Source organism: Ipomoea nil, unplaced genomic scaffold, assembly GCF_001879475.1.
Source record: "Ipomoea nil cultivar Tokyo-kokei standard unplaced genomic scaffold, Asagao_1.1 scaffold2821, whole genome shotgun sequence".
NCBI classification, from domain to species: domain Eukaryota; kingdom Viridiplantae; phylum Streptophyta; class Magnoliopsida; order Solanales; family Convolvulaceae; genus Ipomoea; species Ipomoea nil.
The window spans coordinates 154535-173613 of NW_017619249.1; the positions used below are offsets into that span (position 1 = coordinate 154535).

The window sequence follows — 19079 nt, forward strand, 5'->3', positions numbered from 1 at the left end:
GGCACTGATACTCGGTGATAGTGGCTAGTGGTTCAGCCTCAATCCATTTAGTGAAGTAGTCGATGGCTACCACACAGAACTTTAAACGTCTGGGGGCGACTGGCAGTGGACCCAACAGGTCGATACCCCACTTCGCGAATGGGATGGCCGTAGTGACTGGCATATAGAAAGTAGCTGGCCGAGTATCTTTTCGAGCGAATGCTTAGCAAATCCCGCATTTGGCTATCCACTCGATGCAGTCTCTCATCATAGTGGGCCAATAGTAGCCTTGAACAACCAGCTTCCGGGTGAGAGTGTGGGTGCCCTGGTGGGCCGCGCAGATTCCACGATGAGCCTCGTCCATTATTTTCTCTGGCTCAGATCTGAGTAAGCATTTGAGGAGGGGACCCCCAAACGACCGTTTGTACAATTGTCCATCGATAATCTCGAACGACGGAGCCTTGCGGCGGACCCGGGCGGCGACTCCGGGGTCCTCCGGCAGTTCTCCCTTTTCTTTATAGCATCGAATATCTTATATCCAGAACATCTCAGGGTTCTTCACTCGGTCCCATTCTTTGGTTGTCACTTGCTGGATCTCTAGGGTCGCTTCCTCTATGCTAGGTTGGACCAGTTCGTCCTTTTGGCAGATTCTGACAAGATGATCCAGCACGCCTTCTAGAGCGATCTTCGACAGTATGTCTGCTTCTGTGTTGTCGGCTCGCGAGATATACTCTATCTCGTAGGCGCCAAATCCCTTCAGTAGCTCTACCGTCTTCTCCTTATATTGAGCCATCCGGGCGTTTTTAGCTTCGCAGGTCCCGGACACTTGTCCCACCACCAGACGAGAGTCAGTCTTGATTCGTAGGCATCCTACCCCTAATGTCTTGGTGAGTCGTAGACCTCCCAATACAGCTTCATATTCGCCCTCATTGTTAGATGTCTGGAATAAATAGCTCAGGGCGTAATAAAGCCTGAACCCTTCTAGGGTAATCAACATGACTCCGCCGCCGCAATGTTGGCGACTCGTCGCTCCATCCACGTGCATCTCCCACCATTCGCCGGGGCCATCCTCCAAGATGGCGTCTTTGTCGTCTTCTCCTGCAGTGCACTCGACCAAAAAGTCGGCAAATGCCTGTCCCTTGATTGACGGGCGAGGCTAGTAATCGATTCCGTATTGGGTCTGCTCTACTGCCCACTTCACGAGCCGACTGGATGATGTGGGATTCTGTAACACACCACCCAAGGGTTGATCTGTCAAGACTCGAATGGTGTGGGCCTGGAAGTAGGGTGCCAGTTTACGCACGGACGCACGGTGATCACCAAAGCGTAAACGATTTTCTCCAAGGGCGTGTATCGCATTTCAGCTGATTTCAAAGAACGACTTACATAGTATACCGGGTGCTGAGTACGTTCCTCCTCTCGAATAAGCACCGAACTTACCGCCCTAAGGGATGTTGCTAAATACAAAAACAATGGCTCACCAACCTGAGGGGTGGACAGTACCGGAGGTGTAGAAAGGTATTTTTTCAGCTCTTCGAATGATTGCTGGCACTCGGCGGTCCACACGAAACCCTCCTTCCTCTTCATAACCTCAAAAAAGGGCACGGTCTTGTCCGCCGACTTGCTTAGGAAGCAACTCAGGGCAGCCAGTCGACCAGTCAACCGCTGTAGGTCTTTAACGGTGTTGGGAGGCTGCATATCCATAATGGCCTGTACCTTCTCAGGGTTGAGCTCGATGCCCCTCTTGGTAACCATATACCCTAAGAACTTCCCACCTTGCACGGCGAAAGCACAATTTTTCGGATTAAGCCGTAAATTGTATTTAAGCATTACCTGAAAGCAGTCGGCCAAGTCCCCGACATGATTGATTTCCTCCCGACTCTTTACTAGTATATCGTCTACGTAGGCCACCATAGATTTTCCCAATAGGTCCTGGAACAACTAGGCGACCATTCGCGTATACGTGGTTCCTGCATTTTTTAGTCCGAATGGCATGACTTGGTAACAATACACCCCATCCGGGGTCAGGAACGTTGTTTTCTCTTCGTCGGCCTTGTGCATGAAGATTTGATGATATCCTCTGAAGGCATCCATGAAACTTAGCAATGCCGACCCTGCCGTCTTGTCAACCAACTGATCGATCCGAGGTAATGGAAACGGGCCCTTCGGGCAAGCTTTGTTGAGGTCGGTGTAGTTTACACACATTCGCCAAGCCGGGGGCTTTGGCACGAGCACCACGTTAGCTAGCCATTCTGGATAACTTCCCAGATGTGGCCTGTGGCCAACAGCGTGTTTACCTCTTTCTTCACAAATTGCCTTCAATAGTTGGCTAGATATCGCTTCTTCTGGATCACAGGTCGATGATCGGGGTCAACAGCGAGCCGATGCGAAATGATAGACCTGTCTACTCCCGGCATATCCTTTGGCCCCCACGCGAAGACCAGGCGGTTCTCTCGCAATACCCTTATGACTTCCTCTCGCACCTCTTCTCGAAGGCCGATTCCGATTCTGACTCGTCTCTTTGGTCGCTCAGGATCAATTTCGACCTCTTCCAACTCTACGGCCGGTTCCGGTCGGGGTATCATTGTCTTCTTTAGAGGTTGATCTGTGATCTCATGGACCTGCATTTCACGCTTGCCCATGGCTCTGTCGCGGGCGACTCTCCTTTCGCAACGGACCGTACCCACCCCACTCGGCGTGCGGAACTTCAAGCAGAGATGCTCGATGGAGATCAATGCTCCCAAATCTTCTAAATCCGGTCGGCCGAGTATCGCGTTGTGAGAACACGCCAAGTTGACCACAATGAACTTCATGTCCAGCTTCTGTACGTCGGGGTAGCTGCCGATTTCCACCGGCAGGGTGATGGATCCCTCAACCTCCACAGAGTCGCCCGTAAAGCCGGCGAGTGGCGTTTTGACTGGGATCAGTTGTTCACGTGATAGTCCCATCTTGACGAAGGTCTCGAGGTACAAGACGTTGACGCTACTCCCGGTGACTACTAGGATTCGCCGGACAACTACCCCATTCACGTCCATCGCGATGTGGTGTCTCGCCTGTGGGTAGATCCTTGTCTGTGAAAATAATAGGCTCTCGGCAGGCTTTCTTCGAGCCACCCTCTCGCCCGTACACTGTCCCTACGTACGATTGTCAGGCCCAGGCTTTCCTGGTGTTCGCGGAGTTGCCCCCCTCAGGTCCGCCGACTATCATATTGATAACCGGCTTCTGCCTCCACTGGGTCTCGCCTTCATCGGTCGCCGGCTGTTTGCCGCGACTGCCTTTGACCGCCCCTGGGGGTCGCTGTCTTCCTTGGTCGCCGACCTTCTCCGCCACTGGTTGGGAGGCGGGGTTCCTTGCTGGATGATTCCCTCCGTGATCCTTTTCAGATAATAACATTCTTCTGTGTTATGGGTGTACAACTTATGATAGCGACAGTATTTAGATGTCTTACCTGGGTCCTCGTTCACTGCGCGCTCCTCACTAGGAGGAGGCGCGACCGCTTGCACCTCATGCATTGGATGCTGGGGAATCGGCCGATAAGGCTGGATGCTAGGCATGTCATACGGGCGCCGCGCCTCAGGTCGCCTAGTTGGCTCCGGGCGCCTTTCCTTTGTTTCTCCGTGGGTTCGCTTTCCGCTAACGGATCTTCCGACTTCTCGCTATCGCTTGTGTTTCATGGCTTGCTCTGTGTTGGCCATATGTATGGCTTCCGCGTAGGTGGCTGGCCGGTTGTCCCGTAGGTCACGGTATAGCTGCCCGGATTGTAAAGATTCGATGAAGAAGGTGAGGGCGGTCTGGTCCTCGACCTCCTCAATGGACTGAATCTCTTTCTGCCACCTGGCCAGATAGATCTTGAGAGATTCGCCCTCCTCTTGATGGACATCTCCCAAATGGGTCAGATCTTTCTGTGGTTTGATGTTGGCCGCGTAATGGCTCATGAAGCAATCCGCTAACTCCTCGAAGTTGTGGATCGACCCCGGGGGCAGAGCCACCAACCATCTCTGCGCCGAGCCCTTCAGTGTTGGCAGGAAAGCGCGACACATGATAGGGTCTCGGACTCTCAAAACCTGCATTTTAGCCTGATAGCTTAGAAGGTGCTCCCGCGGATCGCCAGATCCGTCGAAAGTGGCCTGCTCCGGGAACTTGAAGTCGCCGGGTATTTTGTAAGTCATAATCTTGGTCGAAAAAGGCAAGGCGGTAAGCAACGTTCGTCCAGAGGACTTGGTCCTACCCTCCACTTGCTCCCTCAGGTTTCGCAGTTCCCGAGCCAGGTGAGCCACGTCACCAGCGTTCCGAGTGTGGTTCCCCGTGGACTCAGTACTTTCGCCGACTTTCGATTCGGTCGGCCGATCGTTGTTGCGAGTGGGTCGCTCAGACTGTCCTGCCCGAGTCCTAGTCCTTTTGGTATGGGTTCTCTCTCGGGCGGTCTCTTGATTTTGATTCACCGGTGCGCGACTGTGCTCTCTTTCCCCCCGTCGCTCTCTCACTGATTGGCGCGTGACGTTCGAGCCCAGCCTCAAATGGACCGATCGCGCTGGCAAGTTCTCCGCTCGTCGATCTCCTTGTCTACCCTCTTCCGACCTCTGGGGCGGTTGTCGTTTGTGGGGCGGTGGTCGTGAAGTCGACTGTTCTCCTCTTTCCCGGTTTTCAGCAACGATAGCCCGTCCAATGGCCCGAAGCTGTTCGAGGTGAGAGGTATCATTGGCGGGGGTTGATTCGGGGGTGCCGAATCATTTTCTTGACTTTGCGCGTTCCGTTGATTCAGCTGCTCCCTCAAATCGGCCTCAGGCTCGCGGTTACGGTTGAAGGCCTGGCTTCATCCTTCCAACATGTCGCAAAGTTCTCTTCTCTTTTTTACTATCTCTGTTCTTCTCGTGAACCCGGCTGCTCAAGAACAGACGTGACTCTTTGTTTCGATCCCCACGAACGGCGCCAGTGTTGGTTTTAGGATTTTTTGGGCCCAGGGCAGTCCAACACAACCTAGGTCGGTGAATTCACCTTTCAATAAAAATCTATAGAAATGGAAAGTAATAAACAGAAGTAGGAAAATGGTGTCTCTCTCTATTATCTGGGTCTCAACCTCCTCTTTATATTCATGGAAGGGCCTTTATATAGTAGGCCCTCCATTAAACCGAATTAAAAACACATTAAAAGGTCCTTAAGTGCTAATTATGCTTTAAGGCCGTTGGGTGCCGTTACCAGGCCGGCCAACGGCTCTTTTGGGCCTCTAAACGGCTCACTGGTCGAACCCTTTAAATGCCGCTATAAATGCCGTGCAACGGCTCTCGCCGAGTCCTCACTCTGCCCTGGGCCTGGGCCGCCTCTTGGACTCGGTCCAGGCCTCTGTCGGACCCTGCTGCTGGTCCAAACTTTCACCCACTGAGCCGTGCCTTATTCGTTCTGGGCTCTTCCATCCTTTTTGGACTTCACCTTTTGGGCTTGTTCTTCTTGGACCGGGGTCCATACCCCATCATACTCCATATTACATTGTAAAGAATCATTAGTTTTTATAATGTCATGTGTAGTAATAAGTATTTAAATTGATTAATAATTGATAATGAAATATGTTTTACACTTTTACGCCACACGCCCACACTTATGCAAATATTTTTCGGAAAATGGTTGGTACATAATGAAAGCCTTGCACGAGTTTCAAATATGATTTTGACTTTTTGTTATTAATAATAAAAAAAAGTGATAATATGATACGACTTATTATTTAAAGTGAGGGAATATTGCAAAGATGTACGTGGATAGTTTTAGAATAAATTATTTTAGCAATCTTGTCGGCTAGTGGTGGAAATAGAGTAATTAGCTAGTGGCTGATATAATAATCAAAATGGTTGTTACCTATTATTATATGCTATGTTTTGGAAAATATCAAAATGGTTGTTAGAAATGGAGACAAACAGCAAAGCAACTAACATAACACCCACTACTGAGAATACTGTTTAATGAAAGTTTCATTTTCTCCGGTGGTGCAGAGTTGAAAACTGTGATCTGATCTGATCTTGCGGCAAAAAAGCAAAAATCTTGAAGCTTTATTATAGAAATAGAAAAGCAGCTTAACTCCACCGACGACCGGTTAGAATGGCGGCTCTAATTCCGTGTGGGCAGAGTAAATTAGCTAATCATGAATCCACCAGGACTATGTGGTCCAATGGTACCCGGGTTGGACTTCCATTAGGAAGGTTGTGAGTTCAAGCCTCAGTGGAGGCGTTATTAGCTCTTTGTGTTTCAGGCTAATCATGAATCCAACAACAAATTGTGCGACGAATTGTTGGGCGAGATACTTGTAAGACTACCTACCCACAACAGCAGCCGTTCGATTCCAAGCGGTTTCCAAGCGCTGGTATTCTCTCATCTCTTCTCCTTACTTTATTGCCCGCTTCCGTCACCATCATACATATACAGATGTTGAGTCAAGCCTTCTTTTCCGATTTGCTTATCGTTGTAACTGCACCCAATACTCTGGCGGCTGCGACCAATGCCAATCTCGTTTCCAAATCATCTCCAACTCTTCTTTATTACGAAAGGTGTACGGAGAAAGTGTATTCGGTTTAAGTTATCTCCCATGTTCCCCTACACACCTTCACAAACTTCGATTGGAGGGCTCCTTTGCGGACTTAATCTTATGCTCTTGCATTAACATTATTACCCTTACCAGCGAAATTGATTATTATGTCTCCAATCCGCTCACCAGACAATGGATTGATCTCCCTCCAGCTGCCTGTGAGGGCTCAGCGGAGTTTGTCTCTGTTGCGAAGTGAAGAGGAGAATCAAGAAGCAAAGAAGGAAATTGTAAACTGTCAAAACTGAATTGAATTGATCATTGAAACCAGTGGCTTTCCTTTTTGTTCTTGTACAGAGAGAGAGACTGACTAGTAACAGTATAACTACCTCTAACTGCCTATTACATGTGCTCAGCTTAAACAGAAGATTAAGATGATTAGGATGGTGCCACGTTTAAGCCACGTGTCATATGATCTATACTCCTAAAACCCCCCCTCAAGCTGGATTATATATATCCAATAATCCAAGCTTGGAAATGTAGGAATAGAAAGATCTAGGACAATGAGACTTAGTGAATGTGTCTGCCAGTTGGTTGGCTGAGGTGATATGGAAGAGTTTGATTGTGCCTTTGTTCAGCTTCTCTCTGACTAGGTGGCAATCCAGCTCTATGTGCTTTGTTCTTTCATGGAAAACAGGATTTTCTGCAATAGCAATCGCTGACTTACTATCACAATATAATGCCACAGCATTGTTATAATGAATTCCCAGCTCTGTCAATAGGAATATTAACCACTGTACTTCACAAGTTGTAGTTGCTAAGGCTCTATATTCAGCCTCTGAAGATGATTTAGAGACTGTTGGCTGCTTTTTTGACTTCCATGAGACTAGAGCATCCCCTAGAAATACACAGAAACCAGTAACAGACTTTCTTGTGTCTACACATGCACCCCAATCAGAGTCAGAAAAGGCTTTGAGCTGCAAATCAGAGTTAGTTGGAAAAAAAAGGCCTTGACTAGGAGCAGCTTTTATGTACCTCAAAACCCTGTGAGCAGCTTGCATATGCAGATGAGTGGGCTTATCAAGAAACTGAGAAAATTGCTGAGTAGCAAAGCTGATATCAGGCCTGGTAATTGTTAGGTACAGGAGCTTGCCTACTATCCTTCTATACTCTGAGTTATCTGTAAGAGGCTCACCCTCATTTTTGCTCAATTTGTGTGAAGGAACTGTGGGACTGTGTACTGGCTTAGCATCAATAAAACTTGTGTCATTAAGCAGTTCCAAGGCATATTTTCTCTGACATACTGCAATCCCCTTTTGATGTCTAGCAACTTCTAGACCAAGAAAATACTTTACAGCTCCTAAGTCTTTGATCTGAAATTTGTCATTGAGTTGCCTCTTAACCTCTTTTATGACTTCCAAATCAGCACTTGCAGTAATTATATCATCAACATACACCAATAATGCCACAAAGGAACTGTTTTCACCTCTTGTAAACAAAGAATTATCAGGTAATGATTGTTTGAACCCCATATTTTGTAAAGCAGTACTCAACTTAGTGTTCCACTGCCTACTAGCTTGTTTCAAGCCATACAAAGACTTAGTAAGTTTGCATACCTGCCCACTTTCTGCATTTAGGTAACCAAGTGGAGGCTGCATATATATTTCTTCTTCTAATTCCCCATGGAGGAAGGCATTGTTGACATCCATTTGATGTATGTGCCAGTTTTTAGCTGCTGCAACTGCTAGAAGAGTCCTAATTGTAGTCATCTTGGCTACTGGACTGAAAGTATCCAAATAGTCAATCCCAAGGGTTTGGTTGTAGCCTTTAGCTACAAGTCTTGCCTTGTATCTGTCTATAGTTCCATCAGCCTTATATTTGATCTTGTAAACCCATTTACACCCAATAGGTTTCTTAGAAGGAGGCACACTGACCAGTTTCCAAGTATTGTTTCTTTCCAAAGCTGTGATTTCTTCCTGCATTGCCTTTCTCCAACATTCATGTTGGACTGCTTCCTGATAGGTTCTTGGCTCAGAACTGCCAATGATGTTCATGGCATAGGATTGGAAGGATGGTTCCAGCTTCTCATAGCTCAACACTTTGCAGACAGGATGAGGTGTGGTCTTGACTATTGTATTCTGGCAAACATAATCTTGTAGATAAGTAGGAGTCTGTTTCTGCCTTGCTGATTTTCTAGTGACCTGCTGACTAGCATTGACTGGGAGATGAGACTCTTGTGGTATTTCAGGTAGCTGTTCACCCAGTGGGAGGGAACATGTCTGTTCCATACTGCTGTTGGCCTGATTATGGGCATGTATGTCTGCTGATAGCTGCTCAGGTGTCTCATTTTCATAACTCTGATAAGTGTTATTTGAATCCTCTATAGGAGCCTCACTTGTGGCAGGTAGTATTATTTGAGAAGCCCCTTCTTGTGGGTGACAAGCCTGCTGAAAAGGAAAAGAATGTTCATAGAAAATGACATCTCTTGATATGAATATCTGTTTGGATACTAAGTCATATAGCTTGTATCCTTTAGTACCACTGGCATAACCAAGAAAGATACACCTCCTGGCTCTAGGGTCCAACTTAGACCTTGACCCTACAGTAGTTGCATAAGCCAAACACCCAAACACCTTCAGTTGGTGATATTCTGGAACTTTTCCAATCAAGACCTGATATGGGATCTGATTGTTGATGGCATTGGAAGGCAATCTGTTGATAATATATGCTACATGGAGAACACACTCACCCCAGAAATATTCTGGTAGATTTGCCTGAAATCTGAGAGCTCTTGCAACAGATAACAAATGTCCATGTTTTCTCTCTACCCTACTATTTTGCTGGGGAGTATAAGTGCATGATGTTTGGTGCACAATGCCTTTTTGTCTAAAGAAATCAAGCATATTGAACTCTGGGCCATTATCTGTCCTTATGCATTTGACTTGAGCTCCAAACTGATTCTCTATCAGATTATAGAATCCACTAACTATATTTCTGACTTCTTCTTTTGAATACATTAAGTATATCCAAACAGCTCTACTACAATCATCTAGGATAGTAAGGAAGTAGTGTTGATTATGAATGTTGGCAGTCTTATATGGTCCCCATATGTCAATGTGCAATAAATCAAAACATTTGCTTGCCAAGGAAATACTAGGTTGAAATGGAAGCCTCTTCTGTTTTGCCAAATGGCAACTATCACATATCAAATTTCTGTCAACATGTATTACAGGATCAAGTTCTTTCAACAAAGCTACTTTGGAATATGAAGCATGTCCTAGTCTAGCATGCCACAAGGTACATTTATCTGTGCTAGAGATGGAATTACAGGTGATGGAAACAACAGGAGATACAAGGTAATACAGCCCCTTTCTTAGCTCAGCTCTTCCAATCATTTTGCCAAGAGAATCCTGTATAATACACTGATCAGCCCACATTTTCATACTGCAGCTAGTACTCTTAATAACAGATGCTACTGAGATCAAGTTGTATTGAAATCCAGGGACACAGAGCACATCAACTAGGACAAAGTCATCAGACAATTTAACTGTTCCAACAGAAATGATTTCAGCCTGCTGCCCATTAGGTAAATTAACATGCAGGTTATATGCCTTCTTGTGGCTGCTTAACAGTCTCAAATCACAAACAATGTGATGAGTGGCACCACTATCCACAATCCAACTATCCTTGTCATATCTAATAGAATTGAGAGAAGGGACTGTACCTCCATCATGTAGATCAACTGAGGCAGTGTTGACCAGCATCTGTGAAGGCTGATCAAGAGGTGAATTCATGATTTCAAGGGCTGGAGGAGCTGGACCTTTTGTCCTCATGAAGTCCAAGAATCTCTTGAAATCATCTTGTGTGAAGGGCAGGCCCTTATTACTGACAGATTGTTGCTCTAATGTCCCTTGGATCTGATTTGCAGAAGCTTGATTTCTTGGTCTTGGCTTCCACCCAGGTGGATAGCCATGTTGTTTGTAACATTTGTCCTGAGTGTGCCCTGTGTAGCCACAATAGGTACATGTAGGCCTTTTATTATTGAAGGTGCCCTTCTTGTTTCCTGACTGGAAACTTCCCTCTGATCTAGCCATAAGAGCAGTTGTGGAACTGGTCTCTCCTGCTTGGTACAACTGGCTTTCCAAACCCCCATTTACCATCTGAAATTGCCTTTCTTGCTGTGCAATCATGGAGTATGCTTCACTGACCTCAGGTAATGGCCTCATGAGCATTATTTGGTTCCTAGCTCCTGTATATCTTTCATGTAGCCCAATCAAGAAGATAGATAGTTTGTCCACCTCAGATTGTTCATTCAAACTATCAATTTTCTTCCCACAATCACACTTATCAACACAATCACAATACAGCTGAGGCCTTAGAATGGCAAGTTCATCCCACAATAGTTTTTGTCTGGTAAAATACTCATTCAACATACTATCACCTTGCTTAGTCTGGTAAATCTCACACTTGATTTCAGCAATTCTAAATAAGTCTTGCTTACTAAACCTCCTTTTCAAATCGGTCCAGATACCATAAGTTGTATCAATCCATAATACGCTTCGACCAATTGCAGGGGTGAGGGTTCTAACAATCCAAGATACAACCATGTTGTTGCATCTTTCCCAGGCCATGAACCTTTCCAGGTTGTCTGCTGAAGGCTTCTTTATACTGCCGTTGATGAAGGCGATCTTGTTTTTGCAAGATAGAGCCATCGTCATAGCTCGAGCCCATGGATGGTAATTTGAACCATCCAAGTGGACTGCCACCAACTCGAGTGCTGGATTTTCGTTCATACGCAGGAAATAAGGATTCGATTGGTTTTGGGGATTGAATCTTACCTCGGAGGAATTTCCTCCGGTTGCCGCTGTGGAAGAAGTCGGCGCTGTGTTTCCGTTTGCCGGTGCTTCGGCTGGAGTATTTCCCCATGGTGGCAGGTTGTTGAGCGGAGGCCAAGCAGCCATGGACGCCATGAGAACTCAGACAAATAGGACGTGAAATTCCTCTATTCTACTTGCTCTGATACCATGTTGCGAAGTGAAGAGGAGAATCAAGAAGCAAAGAAGGAAATTGTAAACTGTCAAAACTGAATTGAATTGATCATTGAAACCAGTGGCTTTCCTTTTTGTTCTTGTACAGAGAGAGAGACTGACTAGTAACAGTATAACTACCTCTAACTGCCTATTACATGTGCTCAGCTTAAACAGAAGATTAGGATGATTAGGATGGTGCCACGTTTAAGCCACGTGTCATATGATCTATACTCCTAAAAGTCTCAATTGGCTTTTTATGTGTGGAGGATACTACTTCTCATCATAAGAAGTTCGCGGTGGTGAGACTTTGTACGGGTCGTTATAGTGCTACTTGTACACCTCGTTCCCGGTTTAAAGCCCAAGTCTTTTCTTCAGAGAACTGGCTATGGAGGACTCTGTTTGTTTCATCCTCTCTGACCTTGAAGCACTACACAGGGAGAACTCCTCTAGTTGCCTATAGAGGGATGCTGCATTGGCTAAACGGTGATTGTATCGTGGTGTATGATCCACTTAACACCCCGGAAAGATTCTCTCGTGTCATTCATCTTCCAATTCAATTATCTCCCTACAATGTTTACATATATAATTGCTTTGGAGTAAGTCAAGGTTGTCTTCGTGTGGCGGAAGTTTCAGATGGATATACAATAGATCCAATACTGGATGTATGGGAACTGGAGGACTATGACTCTGGGTTGTGGATTCTGGTTCACAAGGTTCACTTTGGAAATCTGATCCATAATGGCTTAATAGAAAATTTGCAGAGTGAATTGCGTCATTTCTCAGTACTAAGTTTCCATCCTGAAAATGCAGATGTTATTTATCTACGGTTACTTAATGGAGTCGTCCCTGTCAACATGAAAAGCGGAATAATAGAGCGATTCTACCCACTAAATGAGAGGGCGATGTTTTCTTGGAGTGATGCCTTTCACCTTGTTGACCAACCGTGGCCAACAGCAGTATCATTACTGCAGTAAACATATGGCTGGCTATGTATACTTAATAGTGTGACTTATTTTTCTTGCTTCTTTGCTTTCCAATTCAATACTGGAAACAAACTTCTTTGTTGGTAATGACTGTTTATTTCTTAATTATCATCTTATTCTGGCATGGCTGGTTGTTTAATATGTAATACTCGAAGCAAACTTCCTTGTTTGTAATGTTTTTATGATTGGTTCCTTTCCTTAGAGACATGACTTTGGTTCTGGCACTCTGGCAGGGCTATTGTTGGGAATAGTATACGTGGGAAATGTTCAAAGTTTAAACATAAATGTATATATATGGAAAAGTAGATAGCAGACATTGTCTAACATTTTGTTTTGGCTGTGAGTTAATTGGTATACATTTTATCATAATAAGTCATCCAATGCATTCATTCGGTTTTTGTTGTGACATCTTTATTGGTATTTAAAGCCCAAACCCTCTACACATTCACACATATAGTGAACTTTAGATTTATTGAATATCATATTTTTAATTAATGAGGGTGAGGTGGTGTGCCAAATAAGGACAGTCTAGTTATGTTCAACAATTAATGAATTCATGCACAACAGAAATAGGTTTATCTAAAGGCTATATTTGTCAGAGCTTATATCTTATTTTGAGCTACTAATAAGTTATAAGCTTTGTTTTGTAATGTTTTTAAAATAAGTTAGTGGTTTAAAATAAGAGCTTATTTTGAAAAGTTACCTTAGGCACGCAACATTTCAAAAATAAGTTTGTAGCTTCTTAACTTTTTTCCATCTATCTTTATTATTTTAAATAAATAACATCTTTTATCCTTCTCAATTAAAATCCTTTTGGTATTTTCTCTTTTCATATATTTTTATTCATCCTCTTCCGCAACTCTTCACCACCAAGCAACTCCTCAAAGTTCTAACTTCAATCGTCCGTTCATAAATAAATGACATTCTTTACTCTTTCCAATTGAAAACTTTTTTCTTCTGTTTTAATTTAATATATATATCTCATATATATTATAAAAATAAAAACTTTTTTATAAAGTAAATATATCTCATATATTTAATAATAATAATCACACCATTTAAATTTTATGAACATGCCCCTTTTAGTCTTTTTATCATTATCAGCTTATCAAAAAGTTAATTTTACCAAACACTTTTAAGCATAATTAGCTAGATAGTTAAGAGCTCATCAATTTTCAGCTTCTAACTTATAGCTTTTCAGCTTTCAGCTAGGTTTGCCAAACATAGCAAAAATATACATTATTACAAGTTCATAAAGTTATTATTACAAGTTCATCACACAATTATTGAAATGATATATTGAAAATATATATATATATATATATATATATATATATATATATATATATATATATATATATATATATATATCAAGTGTAATTTAAAAGATACCAATGAAATATTTTTAACATTATACTTTTTTATACATTGATTTTACTTATACAAAATGAAATAGAGAATAATATTTTAAGTGATTTGTTGATCAATTTGTGCTATTTTTATGGACTTGTAAAATAATTTTAATAAACTTACAATATTTAAAAAAGTTTATAGTAGAAATTATTGATGAAATTGGACCCGTTGCAACATCAATAATCGGATTAATTACCTGTAGAGTTATTGTTGTTACTATCAAGTAAACAAGTTATGAAAATAGAACAAGAGGTACATACTACTCATGAACCTTATACAAATATGAAAAAATATTACTCCGTAATATTTTATTTAATACTTCCACATAAAACATATAAGGGAACAAACTATCATTTCAATATATCAACATGTGCTTACAAGATAAGAGTTCATAGTATACTTTAGATGGCCTATATTATTGCCTTAGGTTATTTTCAAAACCCGTATATGTATTTTGAAAGGCTTGCATGTCATTTAGATTCTCATCGTGGAAAGAGAAGTTGCATGATATATATATATATATATATATATATATATATATATATATATATATATATATATATGTTATTTATATAAAGTGAGGAAAACTTATGATTTTGGAGGCTCCCGTTAGGACTATGTTCTTCCTGGTGAACTGAGAAAAGATTCGGTAAAGTAACCGGCAAAACAAAGAAAAGATTCGGTAAAGAAACCGGCAAATAAACGAAGTAACTTGGTTGATGTTCTCGAGCTGCTAGGTTGGATACTACTTGCTGGGCTTGGAATCCTAATTAGGGGATGTGCACACTGAAAGTACGATACCTGATTCCAAAGAGATATGAGTTGTGGGCGAGATGAGTATTAGGCCGACCGATGTTTGCTAGCCTGGATAGGTTCGTTCACGATTCGTGAAGTTCCTACCTCCCCACGAGTCGAGGTTCCGTAGGTACGGATGTGGCGGTTGTGTGGGAAGCGCCGTTTGTTGGGGCTTCGTCACGGCGGAGTCCTTACCTCGCATACCCAGATTTGAAAGAAAGAGAAAGATTGAGAAAGATGAGAAAAAGAGAATCATGTGATATGATGAGTTATGATTGAGGTCCTCCGCAGAAAAGTACTATTATTATTATCGAGAGTATGAGTATACATATACTATTGTATCTATTGTATGGAATTCCATTATTGCATAACATATGACTTGTGATGAGTACATGAGAAGTAAAGTATGCTATATTGCATATGTTGATGAGTATACATGCTTATATTTATGGTATTCTTACTTGGGTGTTGGATTGCCTTGTTGCTTATGTGTATACTCGTTGTATTTGAATGTCAATCGTTTTCCAAAACATATATCTATATTTATGTTGCTTACGTGGCTTTATACCTAGCATTTTATGCTAACGGGTTTATTTTCCTATGTGTTTTTATAACCCCTTTCAGATGGACTTGATGCATGACCAGAGCGCGCATTTATAGTAGTAGTGTGTAGCTCTAGGGCTTAGTGGATGCTAGCCTTAGTTATCCTTCCTTACTTTAGGTGATTGTTGTGGATACTGATGTAGCTAGACTACTTCTTTTTGGTTGGTGCATAGACACCGGGGTTCGTATACCCCTTGTTGATGATGTTTTAAGTTGTGACTCTATTATGATTGTAGTTTTAGCTTGTGCAGTTACTCGAGGGTGGGTAACTATGGCGGTGATACTCTCTTAGTTTGTTGACTTTGGGATTTTTATATCCTAGTTTATCGTTACTTTTCTTGTTTTTGTCTTTTTAGACTGCTTAAATTTAGGCTCTAAAGTTTATAAAAAGGGGGGTGTTACAATAAATAGGAGGATCCTCCCCTTGTGAGATCCAATGTATTGTTAAACTAATGGCGTGTTTGGTTCATGGAATAGGTCGGGAATGGAATACCGTTCCCTGGAATACACCTATTCCATTGTTTGTTTTGTCATTTTATTCAAGGGAATAGCGTTCATGGGAATGAGTTATTCCCTTTGCAGGGGGAATAGCCATTCCTAGGGGACCCCAGTTATTCCCAAGTATTTGGAAATAGCTTTAGTACTATAATATCGAAAATACCCTACCACTGCCGCCGTCCCCACCACCACCATCGCCGCCGCCACCACAACCACCGCCGCCGCCAGCACCTCCACTACCACCACCGCCACCACAACCATCGCCGCCACTGCTACCACCGCCACCACCGTCGCTACCGCCACCACCGCCGCCACTGCTACCACCGTCACCACCGCCACCGCCGCCACTGCTGCCACCGTCGCCACCGCCACCACCACCACCACCACCATCACCACCAACTCCAACACCACCACATATTTTTATAAGGGTATTTATGTCTTTTGAAACATATTTCATTCTATTCCTTAAACCAACCAAACATTGTAATATAATTCCTAAAGTCTATTCCTTCCGCGAACCAAACAATAGAATACAATTCCTATTCTATTCCTTGCCTATTCCATTCCTTATGAAATATCATTCCTATTACATCAAAATTCATTCTGTGAACCAAACGTGCGATAAGTAACTTGTCATATTCACTACTTTGCAATATCACACCACTTGTGGAGTACACTACATTGTAACACTATATCACTTGTATTCATCTTCTACTCTTAATACTACGAAGCCTTAGGGGGGTGGGGGGGGGGGTATTCAATCAAGACTTTTAAAGTGATAATTTTAAATGACTTTTGTAGAAATTTTGTAGACTTTCCTAGAATTTTTTAAACTTTCATCAACGTTATAAGAATCTACAAAAATCCGTAAGACACATTTTATTAAAAACTTTTTGATATTAAAAATTCGACAAAAGTCATTAAAACTCTAAATTGAATACACCCTTACAAACATTTCATTACTTCTATTAATACATTATTTATAATTTTCTTACAAAAATATATTTTTATAATTTTCTTACAAAAATATATTTTCATAAATATTGTTGATAGCAATATTGGTCAAAAGCTCAAACAATCAAATGTTATATGTGAACAACCAAAGTTAATGCCACCTCCACTAAGATTTGAACACATAACTTCCCATATGAGATTACAATTTTGGTGTCATTAGACCACAAGGTCTTGACAATTTCACATAGCCGTTACTCGAAAGCATATCATGAGCACCAGAGATAATTCTATCTATTAGTAAATTATGACTAAAATTATATGCCCAAAATAAAGAGTGAACCAAGGCATTTACTGCATTTCACAAACATGTCATTGTAGCGAAAGAATCCTAAAAAAAGATTATTTCTGGAAAAAAAATACAAATACAAGCAACAAAAGATTTAGGATTAGTACGAATCGAGCCAAACACACTTCTCTTAAAATTTTATTTGCTATCTCCAAAAGGTGCTAGGAACGTAACGTTGTAACCTAGATTTCCCAACGTAAAACGTACTAGAACACGAGATGAACATAAAAAGAGAGAAACACTACTACAGAAATGGTATACTATGTCACTTAATAGACAGCAATTTTTTTAAAAAACCGCTATCTAATATATTTTGTTATACTACGGCACTTAATAGACGGCGATTTTTTAAAAAATCCGTCGTCTAATATATACCACGTCACTTAATCGACGGCGGTTTTTAAATAACCACCGTCTAATATATACTACACAACTTAATAGCTAGACGACGGTTTTCTATACAACCGTCGTATATACTTTAATTTAATTTTTAAATTTTTTAAATTGAAGTATATATGACGGTTATACAATTCACCGTCGTGTACTTTTTTTTAAAAAATATTTAGAGTATATACGGTTATATAATAACCGCCTTATATAGAATATTTACTTTTTAATTATTTAAAATAATTAATATATATACGACGGCTATACATATAACCGCTGTATATACCTTATAGTTTTTTTAAATATTTTTTTATATTAATATATTATATATAAAAATAAAAAAAGTAAAAGTAGAAATCCTAAAATCCCTAAAAATTTCTTGACTCTCGTGACTGCCTATTATCTCTAATGTGAGTTCAATTGTGCACATTTTTAGCATTGATTTGATTATATTTATTAGGCTTGAGTTCATGATTGTGGAAATTTAATTGCATAATCTTTTATTTTATTATTTAATTATGGTTCACACTTGTTTTGAATGTTTTACGGTGTTTTTTAGTGTTTTTGAACCATTGTAGGTCAAACTTATGAGTAAGGAAAGTCCTAAGACAAATTTGGAGTCAAAATTGACCAAAAAGCACACGCACGGCAATCTAGACACGTCTAGACAAAAGCTCGACGTGTCCAAAAATTCCAGAGAATAACTTGATCGAGACCAGCAGGTCTTGACGCGTTGAGCTGAGCGATATCCGCGCGAAACAATTAAGGCGCTGAATTGGCGGCAAAGCTTCGCTATACAAAAGCATTAAATCAAATATAGCATTCTTCATTCTAAAATAAAAGAAGCAGCAGTATATATATATATATATATATATATATATATATATATATATATATATATATAAAAGTAAAATCCTCCTATGTAATTTTCCCGCTCAAATTTTTATAGTCAAATTAATGAAATATTTTATTGGTTAAATTAATAAAACTTATTTGGTAAGCAAATGTAAAATGGAAATGTTATAAAAGCTATTAATTGGTAATATTATGTAATACACTAATACCAATATACCATTGTGAAATCCAGTAAAGATAAATTGAAAAAAGGAAACTGATATTATTAATTGATTGAAAATATAAAAGGATTCTAATGAAAAAGGAAACAGAAATTAGGCAAATTGAAAAAAAATGGATATTATTAATTGACTGAAAAGTATAAAGCCTAATTGATTGAAAATATAAAAAGAAATTAATTCTAACATTCTCTATCTCTACCTATAAATACAATGGATTAGTGACTAGAAAAATTATAACTCTTACTTTTTGTACTGGGGTGAGTTCTGTATTGCGTCTTTCATTTTCCAATGGCATAATTCTTAATTTATGTTCTTATTTCTTTTCTCATCTTTTGCAAATATTGCAGGATACAAATATAGAGACAATTGAAATGGTTCTGAGCAACTATTTACATGCATTAAGGAGAGTTGATGACTTCCAACACCACATGTGCCCACATTGTAGAAGGTACGCACAATAACTGGATAAACTAGAATGATGTGAAGCATCGGCAATTACAACAAATT

At 41.1% G+C, this 19079-nt stretch overlaps 1 protein-coding gene across 1 annotated transcript; it reads right to left on the reverse strand.

The window, feature by feature from the left end:
* Nucleotides 1-202: 202 nt before the first annotated feature.
* On the reverse strand, nt 203-1893 carry LOC109158496. Its single transcript, XM_019306415.1, has 3 exons — nt 1287-1893; nt 608-1077; nt 203-487 (listed from the first exon to the last, which is right to left on the reverse strand). The coding sequence occupies exons 1-3, from the start codon at nt 1891-1893 to the stop codon at nt 203-205; spliced, it is 1362 nt and encodes a 453-aa protein (XP_019161960.1).
* Between the last annotated feature and the right edge of the window lie 17186 nt (nt 1894-19079).